This window comes from Mycothermus thermophilus, assembly GCF_041956435.1.
Source record: "Mycothermus thermophilus strain CBS 625.91 unplaced genomic scaffold VTJ04scaffold_4, whole genome shotgun sequence".
NCBI classification, from domain to species: Eukaryota; Fungi; Ascomycota; class Sordariomycetes; order Sordariales; family Chaetomiaceae; genus Mycothermus; species Mycothermus thermophilus.
In genome coordinates this window covers 3093194-3107180 of record NW_027191430.1, presented here as the reverse complement: position 1 = coordinate 3107180, position 13987 = coordinate 3093194, and the positions used below count along the sequence as shown (strand labels likewise).

The window sequence follows — 13987 nt, the reverse complement described above, 5'->3', positions numbered from 1 at the left end:
CTTTTTTCTTTCTTTCTTTTTTAAAAAAGAAAAATGTCAAACGAGAACCGCCACCCCCCCTGCGGTGACTCCTCCCCCCCGGCGGCCGACAACTTTGCGGCCCTCCGCCTCCTCGCGGAGGTGGCTAGCCAACAGCCTTACCTGTTGGCGGCCACGCCGGGTCCTGGTCAAGGCCAGGACAACGAGAAGGTTGTACGGATTGCCATCGCCAAAATGAATGAATGTCGTTGAATAGTGCTAACCCCCGGTGATTTCCAGATCCCCACAAACCCCCCGCGGACCGACCAAGTTCAAGGTCCGGTTGCCGCACAGCTGCGGTGTGCTCTGCCCCCATCGAGCCGCGGATCCGGGAACCTAGCGGGGACCCGCCGGAGATCGATTTCGTCAACCGGGACCGCGGGGGCTCTGCTGCATGGCCCTTCGCCATTGTCAAAGTCGGAGAGCGTTGCGGATGAAGCAGAAGGAGGAGGAGGAGGAGGAGGAGAAAACGAAGAACAAGGACGCACCGACAATTGAGTGTTTGTCAGCCTGTTGTCGTGATCCAAGGACATGACGGATGCGCCCGCGGGGCACACAATGTATGTCAATCCTAAGGCTCCAGGATCTAAGGTACAGCGAGGGTTAATGTTGGCAGATCAGACTCAGGAAAAGCATGGGATGCAAAACCGCTTCTGCCTCGACCTTCACGACCGGACCACGTTCGAGCCGCACATCTTGCGAGATCAAGGCACAGGACTTGTTACGAAACAAAGATCTTATCAGCGATACACATTCTGGAGGGGCCTGGATGGAGTTTGTGAGCCTGGGGGTCAAAGAAGGATGTTAAAAAGGGCGGAGTACATGGATGGGTTTGTCTGAAGATGGTGAACAATACAACCAGAGAGAGCAGGGCAGATGGCAACACGGATAGAGGTCGAGGTTGGTATCTAATCCCATCCCAAACCTCAAGGATCTTTTGTTCCGAACTAAATCAATCTGACTTGGTGGAGTTGCGAGGCGATCCGATCAAGGTTGCGATGGGAAATACAAAGAAAATGAGATGAAACAGCTCTTGATCGTGATCTTGGCTGCTCAGTGAGCCAAAGCACGGGACGTCCGTTCTGGACATCATCGGGCCCAAGAATCACAGGAGGGAGCGCCACATCCACCAGCTACGAGCATATGCCCCAACTTTGGTACTTAAACTCGATCCCGTCGACTACATCTCTCAGCAGCCGAGTAGTATTTGGATCTGCCACGTCGAGTAATTCTCCGACATGGCCAGTCTCAGGAGAAACCATCCGAGGGAGGTCACAATAGACCTGGACAGGGCATCACCTAAGTCCATCAACCAGAAGATGTTGCTTGGGAACAACGTCACGATACGTGAGTCTTCAGCCTGCATCTTTTGTCTTGGGCTCGTCATGTGTAACAAGCGAGAACACAATGGAGCAATGGAAGTCAACCGGGATTCATACCCGCTCAACCCCTATCTCGAGGATTAAGAGGCATTGTACGACGGCACACAAAACTCACATCCCGGCGTTGTGTACCACTCCGATTGTGGTTCGTAATATCACAAGCCAAGCAAAGCGACACCATCCAACACATCACTAGGTGCCCAATGGCTGAGACAGCCCCCACATCGAAAGACCAGCAACCAACCATCCCCTGACCTGCATGCAGGCTTCCCCGCTCATGTACCTGACCCTATAGAGTAACATGAACCAGACAACTCACCCATCCAACCCATCTCGTTCGGGTTGCGGAGACGCCCGATGCGGCAACTCGCGGTTGTCTGTTGACGTTCTGCGGACATATTATCCTATTTCGAGTTGTCCTCCTTTTCGGGTGACTCTTCCCTGGGAATCAACACAAACCAGCCAAATCTGATTCACAAATAACAACAGCATACGTAACACCTTCTAGAAAAAGTAAAAGATGGACAAGAGGGCGGAAATCCCCGTCCTCCCGCCCCATCCAAGCCCGACGACAAGCTACTGGCAGGAGTTCCCACCGTTTTCCCCTGAGGAGGGCCTCGTGGACCACCGCACCACGTCGGACTTACCTTCGAAGGCGGATACGGTCATTATCGGCAGCGGGATTACCGGTGCGGCGGTTGCATGGAACTTGTTGTTTGGAAACGGCCCTGGACAGCAGCCGAGCGATGGAGAGAGCCATGATGCAAAAGAAGGGGAGACCAAGATCTTGATGCTCGAGGCCAGGGGGGCGTGTTCCGGCGCAACGGGGAGAAATGGTGAGTCTTGACTTCATCGTCATCCATCCTAAGGATGCTAGCAAAGCTGGGCTGGTTATCTAACCAGAACGGACGGGCTCTTTGGACGGGTTCAACAACAGGCGGTCACACCAAGGCAGCAAGCTATCTCTCCTTCATCGAGCACGTCGAGGCGGTCGGTCTCGAGGAGGCCAAGAAAATCGCGCGGCTTGAGCTGACAAACATCAAAGCTGTCCATGCCTTCACCAAGGAGCGTAAGTCGTCTTCATCACCATCGCCTCCGCCCCAATCTACTACAGTCCGTTGACATACCTTCTCCAGATTCCATCCCATGCGCCCTGTTCCCTTGCCAGACGCTGGACGTGGTCTACTCCCCCTCGGCCTGGGCCGCAGCGAAAGCAGGCGTGTCAGCCATGAGGGAAGCATTCCGGCGGCGGCAGCGGCCCGATCCGGATCTCCACTCTTCATCTGACACCCGGTCCGAGAACTCGGTCCACGGCCACCCCGAACCTCCACTTAACCCGCCAGACCTGGACGTCGAACCCGAAGGCGAGTACACGCTCTTGACGCGCGAGGAGGTCATGACCAAATTTCCCGTGCACGACATCCCCCCGCCTTGGCCTCCCTCCCTCTCCTCATCCAGCGAACCAACTTCTCACCCCAACCCCAAACCCGACGAAGAACAAAAAGAAGACGAAAACCGCATCCAAGGCGGCGTCCTCTACTTCGCAGGCTCCCTCTCCGCCTACGCCCTGGGCATCGGCATCCTGCGCCTCTGCCTGCAACACACCAAAACCAAACCCAACCACTTCAACCTCCAAACCTTCACCCCCGCAACCTCCATCCAACCCAACCCATCCTCCCCCTCCCATCCCTGGACCATCACCACCCCGCGAGGCCCCATCTCCGCCCGCCGCATCGTCCTAGCCACCAACGGCTACACCGCCGCCCTGCTCCCGCCGTTCCAAGGCTCCATCATGCCCGTCCGCGGGCAAGTCACCGCACAGCACCCCGGCCGCGCGATGCCGCACGGCGGGTGTCTGCCGACGACGTACAGTTTCATCTACGGCGCCGGGTACGAGTACATGGTGACGCAGCAGCGGGGGACGGGCGCGCAATGGCCCGGGGACGTGGTCATTGGCGGCGGGTTGCTGCGGACGGCGGAAGGGGGAAGGGAGGAGTGCGGGGTGACGGATGATGGCGGGGTGAATGGGGAGATTAGTAGGTATTTGTATCAGGCGGCGGAGAAGTATTTTGGAGGGAAAGAAGGGGATTGGGGAGAGGATGATGAGGAGGGAAGGGTGAGGAGGGAGTGGACGGGGATTATGGGGTTTAGTCCGGACGGGTTTCCTTTTGTTGGGGAGGTTCCGGGCTACAAAGGGGTCTGGGTCAGCGGAGGGTTTAATGGGAACGGGATGGTGATGTGCTGGATGTGTGCGAAGGCGTTGGTGGAGATGATGGAGGGGCGGGACGGGGAGGAGTTGAGGAGGTGGTTTCCGGAGAGTTGGAGGGTGACGAAGGAGAGGTTGGAGAGGAGGTTTCAGGGGGAGACGTTGTAGACCCGGGAATATGGATTTGTCTGTTGTTGGTTGTTACGGTACTTGTGCCGGCTTGCATAACTGAGGTAGAGCCGCAGAGTCCTGGGTCGTTTGTCCTCCGTGTCTCAACGCGTCTGCATCTCGCGCCATGTCAGCTCGGCAGAGGGATTGTACCGGTTGGTGATTTTGCGTGCCGGTACCAGATGTAGGGAACTGCATTTCCACAGAGCACTTAGTGGCGGTTCGGCTGGGTGAATGCAAGCCTCAATACAACGTTGAAAGAGGGGTCCCAAGTGATGTGGTCTGAGGTGGCCCGCGGAATCTCAGCCGGCATTGATCCAGGACGGTGGAATGAAGCATGACTGGATGGTTTGGGCGTCCGACATGTATCGGACCCAACCACGCGGCACCTTGTGGAAGCGAATGCTCCTCGCATTTAAGCCAATTCGAGCAGAAACCCGAGCAAGAAACAATGAGTAGATGGAGACGCGAGTGTCGAACACAGAGAATTGGATGTCCCGAGTTTTGGAGGCTGCAGCCGAGCCACGAGAGCCACGAGCATTGGGAGGAAGGGAGGGAATCTGCACCTGCTGTCACACATTCGTACCTTTTTTTTTTTTTTTTTTTGCTCTGCCGAGCCCCACCTTCCATGCCCCCACCGCCCTATCCGGCATGTGATTGGTGGAAATGATTCCAGAATGATTCCAGATGGACGGATTGCACCCCACTTCTTGGTCCCAGCCAACTGGGTCCTGCGAGAAACAGAAACCGACAAACACAAACACACACACACACACTCTCTCTCTCTGGAACGCACACGGTGCAGCATGCGTTTTCCAGGCTGCTTCCAAGTGTTTGGGTTTTGAGAGAGGAGCTGGCGCCGTCCTTCCGGATCGTATTCCTTTCATCTTTCTCGAGCTGCTGGTCCTGAAAACTGTGTGGTCGAAATGATCAGATTGGAGCCGATATCCAGTGTGCATGCAGTAGCACTAAACTACTGGCATCATCCCACGTAAACATTGTGTAATTCGCACTGCAACCTGAGCTTTCAGGTTCGAGTCTTGGGATTTGTTTGCGAGTGTGGCAGCTCGTTTGTTGGAGTATTTTTTCACTTTGTGTTCGCTCGTCTCCCTTGCCGTCTGCGGGCGTCTGATGGACCCGACCCAGCGGCGACCCACCCTTCTGGATTGGACAGGGTCCGGCAGCACGGCAGCACGGCAGCACGGCAGCACGGACTGCCAAGCCGAATGCAACCAGACTGTTGGGACGGAGGACAGCTCACCGCCACCTGCGGCAGACGAAACCGACGCCTGGTCCGAGGAAGTCCCCGAGGGCTGGAAGCAGGGACGACACGAACCGCATTGTCGGGTCCGTCTTGTCTTCACTTGTGAAGCTGCAGGTTTTGTTTTTGGATAACGGAGATTGGCAACCGATGCTCCGCACCCACCGAGCAAAACAAAGGACTTGTCTGTTCCCCATCTCACAAAATCACAACCACTGGCTCTCAATCCTTGAAGTGGTCATGACATGGACGTTTAGACTCTGACCGTTTCCTCCACCGCTTTTGTCAAATCCACAGTCCGCCTCGACGTGGCCTTCTTTTGCTGTGTTTTGTTTTTCCCTTTTCTTCCAGAAGGCAACGAACCAGCCGAACCAATCCTCGAAGCGAGCCAAAGGGAACCCCTCACAGGGATCCATCGCATGGATGATCCTCATCAGCATCAGCATCCATCCCGTCGCCTTCCCGTCTCCTGATCCTTCCCCTCCCACTCTCCCACTCAACATCCTGGTCATCTTGGATTTTTCTGCTCTGCCTTTTCTTTCCTAGTGCATTGCGTAGCGTTCATAGTGGGCCCGGCTCGCTGCCGCCTCACCAATCGCACACCGACGCCGCCCTCCCCTTTTCCCCGACTTGGGCTTGATGTTCGTTGCCCTTTTCCGGGCCACACACTCCGTACCAGATCCTCGGGTCCTGTCTTCGACCCGACCTCCGGCAGCCTCCCGTTTTCTGTCCCCATCTCCCGAACTTCACCTCACCTTAACCTCACCTCACTTCTCTCCTTACCCCACTGAACGCCACGTAGAGGAACACGTATTGGCTCCAGGTGCGCCGAGAGCAGCCGTGCGTTTCAGCTCTGGGCCGGGTGTATGATTCCAAGGCCTTTTTGTTTTTCCCTTCTCTGGGTATCCAGCTGCTCGGGTCTGCCGTTTTTCTGTCTTCTGTCTTAAAACCCCCATCTCACCACAATGGACACGCCACGCCCTCCTTCCAGCTCGGCTCCTATTGCCGTCGATATGCAGGCAACTACATCACCCCAAGAAGAAGAGGAAGTTCACGCCATGGCCGAAGCTTTTCGTAAAGCCATACACGAGCAAATCAAGACCAGGGGCAAGACGCCCGAACCGGACGTCATCAACGCCGCCCTCGCCACCACCTCTCCCAAACTTTCTTTCGGGCGATCTCCCGCCGCCTCGCCCAGGATATCTAACACCACCGTCCCGTCCACTACCACCACCATCACCACCACCACTACCACCGCCCCATCGGACAACACGTCAGAATTCACCTCTCGCCCTCCATCCGGCTCCTCCGATCCCGCGACCCAGCTCATTGTCGACGACGAGGACGCTGCTTCTGGCGACGCTGCGTCCAATCCCGCCGCATTCATGGCCGAGCACCAGCCCGCAAGCATGACCAGCTCGGTCCGCGACCACATGTTTGAGGGCGGCCTGCGCTACCATGCCTACCGCGCGGGCAAGTATGCGTTTCCCAACGACGAGACGGAGCAGAACCGCGACGACATGAAGCACACCATGACCTTGATGTTGTGTAACTGGCAGTATTTCTATGCGCCTGTGGAAGAGGCGTTGGAAAGGGGTGCTGAGGTTTTGGATTTGGGTGAGTATTTGTTCCTGTTCTATTTGCGTTGTGTTCCCTTGTTGGTTTACACTTGGGGTGAGGTCATGAGTCGGGACTTGATGAACTGGTTGGCTAGAAAGGATGCCCGTGGCAACAATCAATGAAATCATTCAACAACTGTTTTCCATGAAGACATGAGCTAACTGTCGCACCAGGTACCGGGACAGGCATTTGGGTAATTGAACGTAAGTCTCATGGATGGACCTTTGATCTTGTCCTGACATTGACATAAGATGCGTCGTCGCACGGCCGTCGACACTGTCTCACATGTCATACCATGCATGATCACTACCTTCTCGAACCTGCAACCACCGTCACACTTATAGCTGTGACTAACCTCACCGACAGTCGGCGATAGATACCCTCAGAGCACCTTCACAGGCATTGACCTGTCTCCCATCCAACCCACCTTGGTCCCTGAAAATGTCCATTTCTTCGTCGACGACTTCGAAGAAGAATGGGTCGACCCCGACAACAAATACGACTACATCCACCTTCGCTACGCTCTTCACTCTGTGCACGACGTGGACGCCCTCCTTGCACGAGTCTACCGGTACTTCCCCCCTCTCCCACCTTTCTCTCAGATCCCATTTCCTCGTGCTAACCAACCAAAACCAGCCATCTCAAACCCGGCGGCTACTTTGAAATCCAAGAACTCTGCGTCCTCCCCAGCTGCGACGACGGCTCGCTGACCCCGGAGACCCCCTACGCGCTGCGCGACTACCTCGACTTTTTGTGTCAAGGCTTACGCATGCGCGGGTGCGACGCGCACGCCATCTTCTCGATCCAGGAACGCATGGCGGCGGCCGGGTTTACCGACATCAAAAAGGTGGTGCACAAGGCGCCGCTGGGCGTCTGGCCGAGCGAGAAACGGCTGAAAGTCTGCGGCCTGTTCATGAAGACGGCGCTGATGGACGGGTTGAGGGGGATTAGTCGGCGGCCACTGACGGCGCTGGGATGGACCCCGTTGCAGATTGAGATGTTTTTGGTCGAGGTGAGGAGGGCGGTGGCGGATACCAACAAGCATGTGTGGTTTCCGCTGCATGTGGTTTATGGGCGGAAACCGCCGGCTTGAGGGGCTGGTGGTGAGGATGAGAGGCTTCACGACGAGGTTGGGCCGAGGTTAAGCGCTGACGATGGTTCAAGATGGCGAGTTGGACTTACCAAGCCATCAGTCAATGAGCTGATGGGCGGGTTGGTTCTTTGGAGACTCGCCATAAGATGCCTGGTCAGCGCGGAGCTCGGGTCCTTGAACCTCACCGGCCTCAGGGCTAGAGCCATGCGCACTGCGATACCCACCCATCTTTCAGCACCTTCTCTGTTGAGATGGATGCTCCAAGATTGAAGACGCGGGCGTCAGTCAATCCCATTGGAGAGTCCGGCAACTGTCGTCATTCCCATCGACATCCCGAAGTTCAAGCCCAGAAGCAGTATTAATGCCGCCGGTCGGACCTCCGCGCCTTTCAACTGGGGCGTATCACAACACCCAGCACGAACACATTTGCTCGGGCACACCGCCTTGACCCATTGAATGGTTCGGAAATTGACAGGGGACGCGCGAAGAGGAGGTCTGCCTCGGAAGGTCTGTCTGGTTTGATGGGGCCCTTCTTCCTGCAGGCCATTCCAGAAGCGACAGCCTTGATCTGTCAGCATCGCTGGTTGAGTTTCGCTGAAGCTTGAAGGTGGGCACACCTTAGGGGATGTTGACCGCAAGATGGTCCTCAGCTGCTGTTGGAGTGTGAGGTGGAGGTGGATAAGTTGGACAAGCGAACAAAGCCCTGGGTAGGGTTCGTTGGTACAACATGCGGTCTCTATCGCGGGGGAATGACATTGATGTTTGATGTCAGGTTGTTATTACACGCTAGACAAAGATACCCGAAGTTGTTGGTGATGGTGTAGCTTCAATATAGGTAGAGTAGAGCTGGTTGGTTCAGGTGTACTTCGTGTTGATACGTCTTGGTTGATGACGGTCAAGGTGGCCATGCTGACATGATAGGTGGCCTCGAGGCAATGGAAACTGCTTTGTTGGTTGTAAATATGGACTTTCTGGGACTCTCGGAGAGAAGCTGGACAATAGGTGCCTCTGGATACGGTGGCGGTCTACGATAACATAAGATACCCACCCAGGTTCCTTGACTTTCCGTTACTTCTGAACTCTGGAAATGGGTTCCTGGCAAGTCAATAGACAGGTTAGTTGTTCATCGCGCTGAATGCCTTAATCCTATACGAGCTTCGGACTCAACATGATCATATCACTCCTCATTGGCAGAGTCAACAGCCACTCGAAGACCTCAGAAGATCTGAGGACGGAACACCCCGTCGAGGCTCACATCCTGCCTCCCTTCAAGTCTATCCTAAGATCAGTCAGCCTTGCAAACCACTCTAGGCTGGCCAGCCTCAGCGAGGGAAGCGGGGTATCTCCAGGTTGTTTACAAAAGCTGGACATCCTGTCGTATGACTTCGCAATGCTTCATGCTCATCAACGGCCACAAGCCTCATCAACACATCACCCATAGCCCCGAAGCCTCTAATCCCGCACCAGCCAACTCACTCCATCGTTTGTCCATGTACTTACCTCCTCACCCGATTCTCCCCGTTCCCATCGACCATTCCCCCTCCTCAACCGACGCATCAAAACCCATACACCGTCCCTCAAGGCTTCCACTCCGGCCTCCGCGCCGAGATCTCCTTCCACCCCGCCGCTGCCGCCCATCCCAACCATACCAACTCCTCCGCCTCCTCCGGCTCCCACTTGCTCAGCAGTCTCCACGCCGCGCTCATCGTCCTGCCCACCCACCCGTTCTATCGCCGCATCGTGCAGTGGGACAACCGCACCGTCAAGGCCCATGCCGAAGCGCGGCTCGAGCTGCTCCACCACCACAGCGGCATCGGCGGCGGTGGCGGCTCCAGAGATGATGGTGGCAGGCCCTGCCCGTTCACATGTACAAGGCATTACTACGACGATCCCGTGACGAAGACAACGCCATATCGCGGCGGGGAAATCTGGCATGAAGACGGGGCGATCGCGTTGTGGTTTAACTGGTGGAAGGTGGCCACGGAGGGGGAGAGGCGGTTTAGGTTTAGGGTGCAGTTTGTTTTGATACCGATGGCGGGGGATGTTGATGTTACGATTGAGTCGGTGGGGGGTAGGGGTTGGTGTTATCCGGCAGGGACGCGGGGGGGTGGTGGATGTAGGTAAGGAGTTTGAGATTTGTGGTTGGGAGGGGAGGTGGGCGAGGGAGTGTGTCGGGCGTGTGGTGCGATGATTTGACAACGGGAATCCTAAGGGCGTGACAGCCCTGTTCGTGGAGGTTTGGAGATGTTGGATCGCGTTGAGTGTAGTACGTTCTGTAGGCATTCTTTCGAGAGATTTATATCCCTGACGGCGACCCGGCGTGACCATCGAGGGTACGTAGCGCCAAAGCTCGACATTGGAGGCCTGAATTCATCTCAAGTGGTTTCACGAAGCTTTGCTCGTTGTTGAACGAAGGTTTGGTGTCAGTGATGGTTACCAGTTCAAGATACAGCTGGCATCATAGCTAGCATTGTCAAAGAGTATAAGTGGCATTGGAGGCCTTGTTCACACAAAACACCGACAGTCTTCAAGCTCCAAACTGACGTGTCCTGGAAGTACCTTCGAGAAGCAAGAGAGTACGTTTGAAGCAACGGCTTGTGTTGGTTCTAATGCCGTGTATCTAAGGCGTTCTATCTGTGAGACCGAATACATAAATCAGCGCCGCTGGGCAAGTGTCTCCTAAGAAGCAAGAAGATATATATGCCGGTGGTCCTCTGCATTCTCCTCCGTATAACTTCGTCAACGTGTACCGCTTCACTGAGACTTCATTTCCCCGCCATTGACTTCGTAGACCTGTTCATCATGAGCTCATACCTATCCGACGGCCTGTCTATCGACTCAGCCGGCTTCCCAAGATACGAAACTCGCATCACGGAAGGTGATGCCATCACCCGATCCACCGTCATGCTCACCATCGAGCCAGGCTACCCGGACTATGCATGCTTCGTGTCAGCGGACGATACAGTCAACGTATCTTGCGCTCAAGCTCGCGTTGAGCTGATCCTCCACGGTGGGTACTGGGACGGCTTAGCCGCTCCCTCCAGTGCCTTGTTTGGCGAAGACACGGTGAGCCTCACGGAAACGGAACTCCAAAACGACGGGTCGTTGGAATTGACCTTTGAGTGGAGGCGCCTTCGCGTGTTGAGGGCAGGGTGGTATCGATTCAAGGTGCACTTTTACCTCGACCCGATGGGGGTTGTGACTGACGAGCGGGACCTCCCGTGGTGGACGAGCGTGGATCTACGGGAGCCGTTTTATGTCAGTCCTGGGGCGTGGAGTTTGTTCCCTTCGACGACGGCTTGATGGGAAGAAGCGCCAAGGGTAAGGAGGAGGGGATGTGCGTTGCTTTGGGAGTTGGAATGGTTTCTAAGGTGCAGCATGCGTATTCAGGAGTCAGCCAATCCGGTAGAACAACTCTTCATTGAAGGGAAGATTATTTATTAGGTAGTCGGCAGTAGTTGCGACAGAAAAACTCAATAATGTGTCAAAATTGGTGGCTTTTGACTACGGAATATCTGTTAAAATCCGGCTGTTGACCCTCAAACAAGCTCCAGTGACGAAAAGTCTGACTGCCAATGAATGACCATCCAGATAATAGGACACCCAGTCTTCCTCTCCTCTCCATATCCCACTACATCTTTCATAAATCCCAACCATAAGACCAGAGGTCCGGTGGTGGCATTTACACGTCCAAGTCCCACACATAAAAGTGATCTCCAACAGAAAAGCTTGGCGTCGCCTGACGCTCCTCATCATAAGACCTCCTACGCTCATATTTCAACCAAAACGACGCCTTAAACCCGTACCACACAGAATGCGTAATCATCAAATCCGTCCACGTGAAGTCAAAGATGAGGCTGCCATCATCCGCTCTGTATGGCTGCCTGACCGGGCTCACCGTTCTCGTGCTGCTCAAAAATTCTGAGATGGCCGCGCCTCGGGGAAGAGTGAGTCCCGCGACGTGATACATCTCGAGGCGTGCCGTGAGGGTCGGTGTCCTCCCCCAGTATCGGGGATCGGTCAGTAATTAAGTCGTAGAGGTCATGCCGAGGCCTCAGAATTCGGGAAATTCTTGGGTTTCGGGGGAAGGGCTGTCTATTGATGATGTGCGGCTAAGATATGTCTCAGGGGATGTTGAACTCCATTATGGAGTCTCTTCTGATGTCACCCATGGCGGTTGGTTGATGGTTAAAGAGGGAGAAACAAACCACTGGGGTGAGGACGTTATTGCTAGCAATGCAAGCAATAATTATCTTGGTAATGATGGCCCTTGGATCTCTATGAGGTGAGTGGGAGAGAGGTCTGGAGGATGCTGGTTGTCGAAGTTGCTAAAACTCTCTTGAGGAAAAAAGACAGCCAATCTATTATAATGAAATTGTTGGAACCACCTCACTCAGATTCCGAGCGAAGCTGTTAACATGGTCATAGGATGTCCACCCTGGCCCAACCCGACGTGATTGCAACTATGTCTGGAACTTAGGGTCACGCATTTCATCTTGGGATTAGGGCATTTGTTTGGCTGTCAGGGAGGTTAACGGATCTTATTACATTGAATTTTATGATCCTAGGGTATTGATAGGCTGATCGATTTCAAGACTTCTTTTCTTTGGCAACTACTTCCCTCTTCGCGTTGCAAAGTGATTGTAATTAATGGCCGGGGATGAAGATGATTGCAGATGTACTAAGGATAGCAAAGCCCGTATCACATCGGGGATTAACGGACAGGATTTGGAAGAACACTAATCGTTAAAAAAATCTAGTAATTACCTCCTACCGAAGTACTCACTCCTCCCAGAATGCCGCTACCCGAACTCCCTCTTTGTTTGATTCAACGGCCTACGAACGACCGTTGCCCAGAACCAGTAGCGATTTTCTCCCTTTCTATTGTGCCACCAAATTTCAAGCCCTTTCCAGAGTGAGCGAAGATAGAAGGCAATGACAGCAGGCCACCTCCACTCATACAAGACGAGCAGCATTAGCCATGTCACCAAGCCCGTAGCCAGTGCGCAAACCACCCATATCCACAAGGGCGGACCCATTTCTTCACCTATTTCTCTAACGTTCATTCCAAACACAGAGGTGATGAATGTTAGTGGTATGAAAATGGTCGCCAAGCGTGTCAATTTGGTGACATCTCTGGCCTCAGCGACGGCCTTTTCCGACTCCCTGATTGATGCACGATTTGCCACAACGGATACGCATTGTAAGCAGTCCTCCAAGGCCGCCTCGGCATATTTGAACACGTGTTGGAAATCGGAAACCATGAGTTTCATGGACCTGGTTGATCCGTTAATAATAATAACGATAATATGAAGAGATATGCGGTGGCATTCTGTTTCTGACCTTTCACTCATGGAGTTTCCCATGGAATTAGAGAAACGACGTACTCCGTCTCTTTTGCTTGTTGGTCTATGGTCAAGATCGCTCTCGGCTTCTATGAGGGAATTGAAATCCCAGTTTGACAAGGAATCAATGGATGTTGTTAGCGAGTGTAAGTGCCGCCTGAGGATTCGTTGGTAAGCGAGGAGTGTCGCCAACTTGAAATTCGTGTCCAAGACTGTATCAACAGAAAGGTGGAAGTTCTGGGCAATATCCGTGCTAAGATCAAGTATGAAATCCATCTCGGACGCGGCCGCTAGACGGATGAATGGCTCTATGGCATGGATTGGGTCATGAACGGCCCTGCTGAGGTTGACATGCCTGTGATAGGTTTTGATGATCCGTTCGACAATGTTTAACTTTGGGCATGACGTCAAGGGACCGTCATGAGTGCCTTCGGGGATTGCCCTTGAGGAATGCCCAGCCTGAGAAAAGCTTTCGCGGCGTTTCTCCCTTGTCTCCACGGTGCGTCGAGGCAAAATACCAGAGGTATGTGTCGGTATATGGTAGTATATCTGTTCGACAGAGTCATGAGGTGGATGAATTCCGAGATCTTCCCAAAGCCCAAGCAGGTGGCGGCTTGACCAGATGCCCTCATCGCACCAAATGGTTGCTTTCCCTGGTTAGAAGAGTTGGTTATGTTCGCCCTGGTGGACACGCGTACCTATCCACCCTGTTTCCACACAATGAACGCCGATTGAGAGCTTCTGCTCAATGCAGCAATTCCCCCGTGCAAGAACTGAAATGTTCCGAATAATACACTCTGCAAGGGGGAGAGAAGTTGGTTCCCAACGATGAGGACTCCATAGATCCTCGTGGTGCTGTATAACCGCCCGTGCTGACCTCACCCTCGCGACTGG

General features: G+C 54.3%; 4 protein-coding genes across 4 annotated transcripts; all 4 read left to right on the top strand.

Moving 5' to 3' along the window:
* Positions 1-33: 33 nt before the first annotated feature.
* On the top strand, positions 34-516 carry VTJ04DRAFT_6849 (uncharacterized protein; the record flags this gene model as incomplete). Its single annotated transcript, XM_069365113.1, has 2 exons — positions 34-192; positions 259-516. The coding sequence occupies 2 exons, from the start codon at positions 34-36 to the stop codon at positions 514-516; spliced, it is 417 nt and encodes a 138-aa protein (XP_069218873.1).
* Positions 517-1920: 1404 nt separating this feature from the next.
* VTJ04DRAFT_6848 (uncharacterized protein) lies at positions 1921-3774 on the top strand (the record flags this gene model as incomplete). Its single annotated transcript, XM_069365112.1, has 3 exons — positions 1921-2236; positions 2338-2469; positions 2537-3774. 3 exons carry the CDS (start codon positions 1921-1923, stop codon positions 3772-3774), a joined length of 1686 nt encoding a protein of 561 aa, XP_069218872.1.
* Positions 3775-6000: 2226 nt separating this feature from the next.
* Positions 6001-7748, top strand: VTJ04DRAFT_6847 (uncharacterized protein; the record flags this gene model as incomplete). The annotated part of the gene is made up of 4 exons (XM_069365111.1): positions 6001-6652; positions 6829-6858; positions 7022-7226; positions 7292-7748. 4 exons carry the CDS (start codon positions 6001-6003, stop codon positions 7746-7748), a joined length of 1344 nt encoding a protein of 447 aa, XP_069218871.1.
* A 1168-nt stretch (positions 7749-8916) lies between these two features.
* On the top strand, positions 8917-11051 carry VTJ04DRAFT_6846 (uncharacterized protein; the record flags this gene model as incomplete). The annotated part of the gene is made up of 3 exons (XM_069365110.1): positions 8917-9097; positions 9331-9819; positions 10540-11051. 3 exons carry the CDS (start codon positions 8917-8919, stop codon positions 11049-11051), a joined length of 1182 nt encoding a protein of 393 aa, XP_069218870.1.
* Between the last annotated feature and the right edge of the window lie 2936 nt (positions 11052-13987).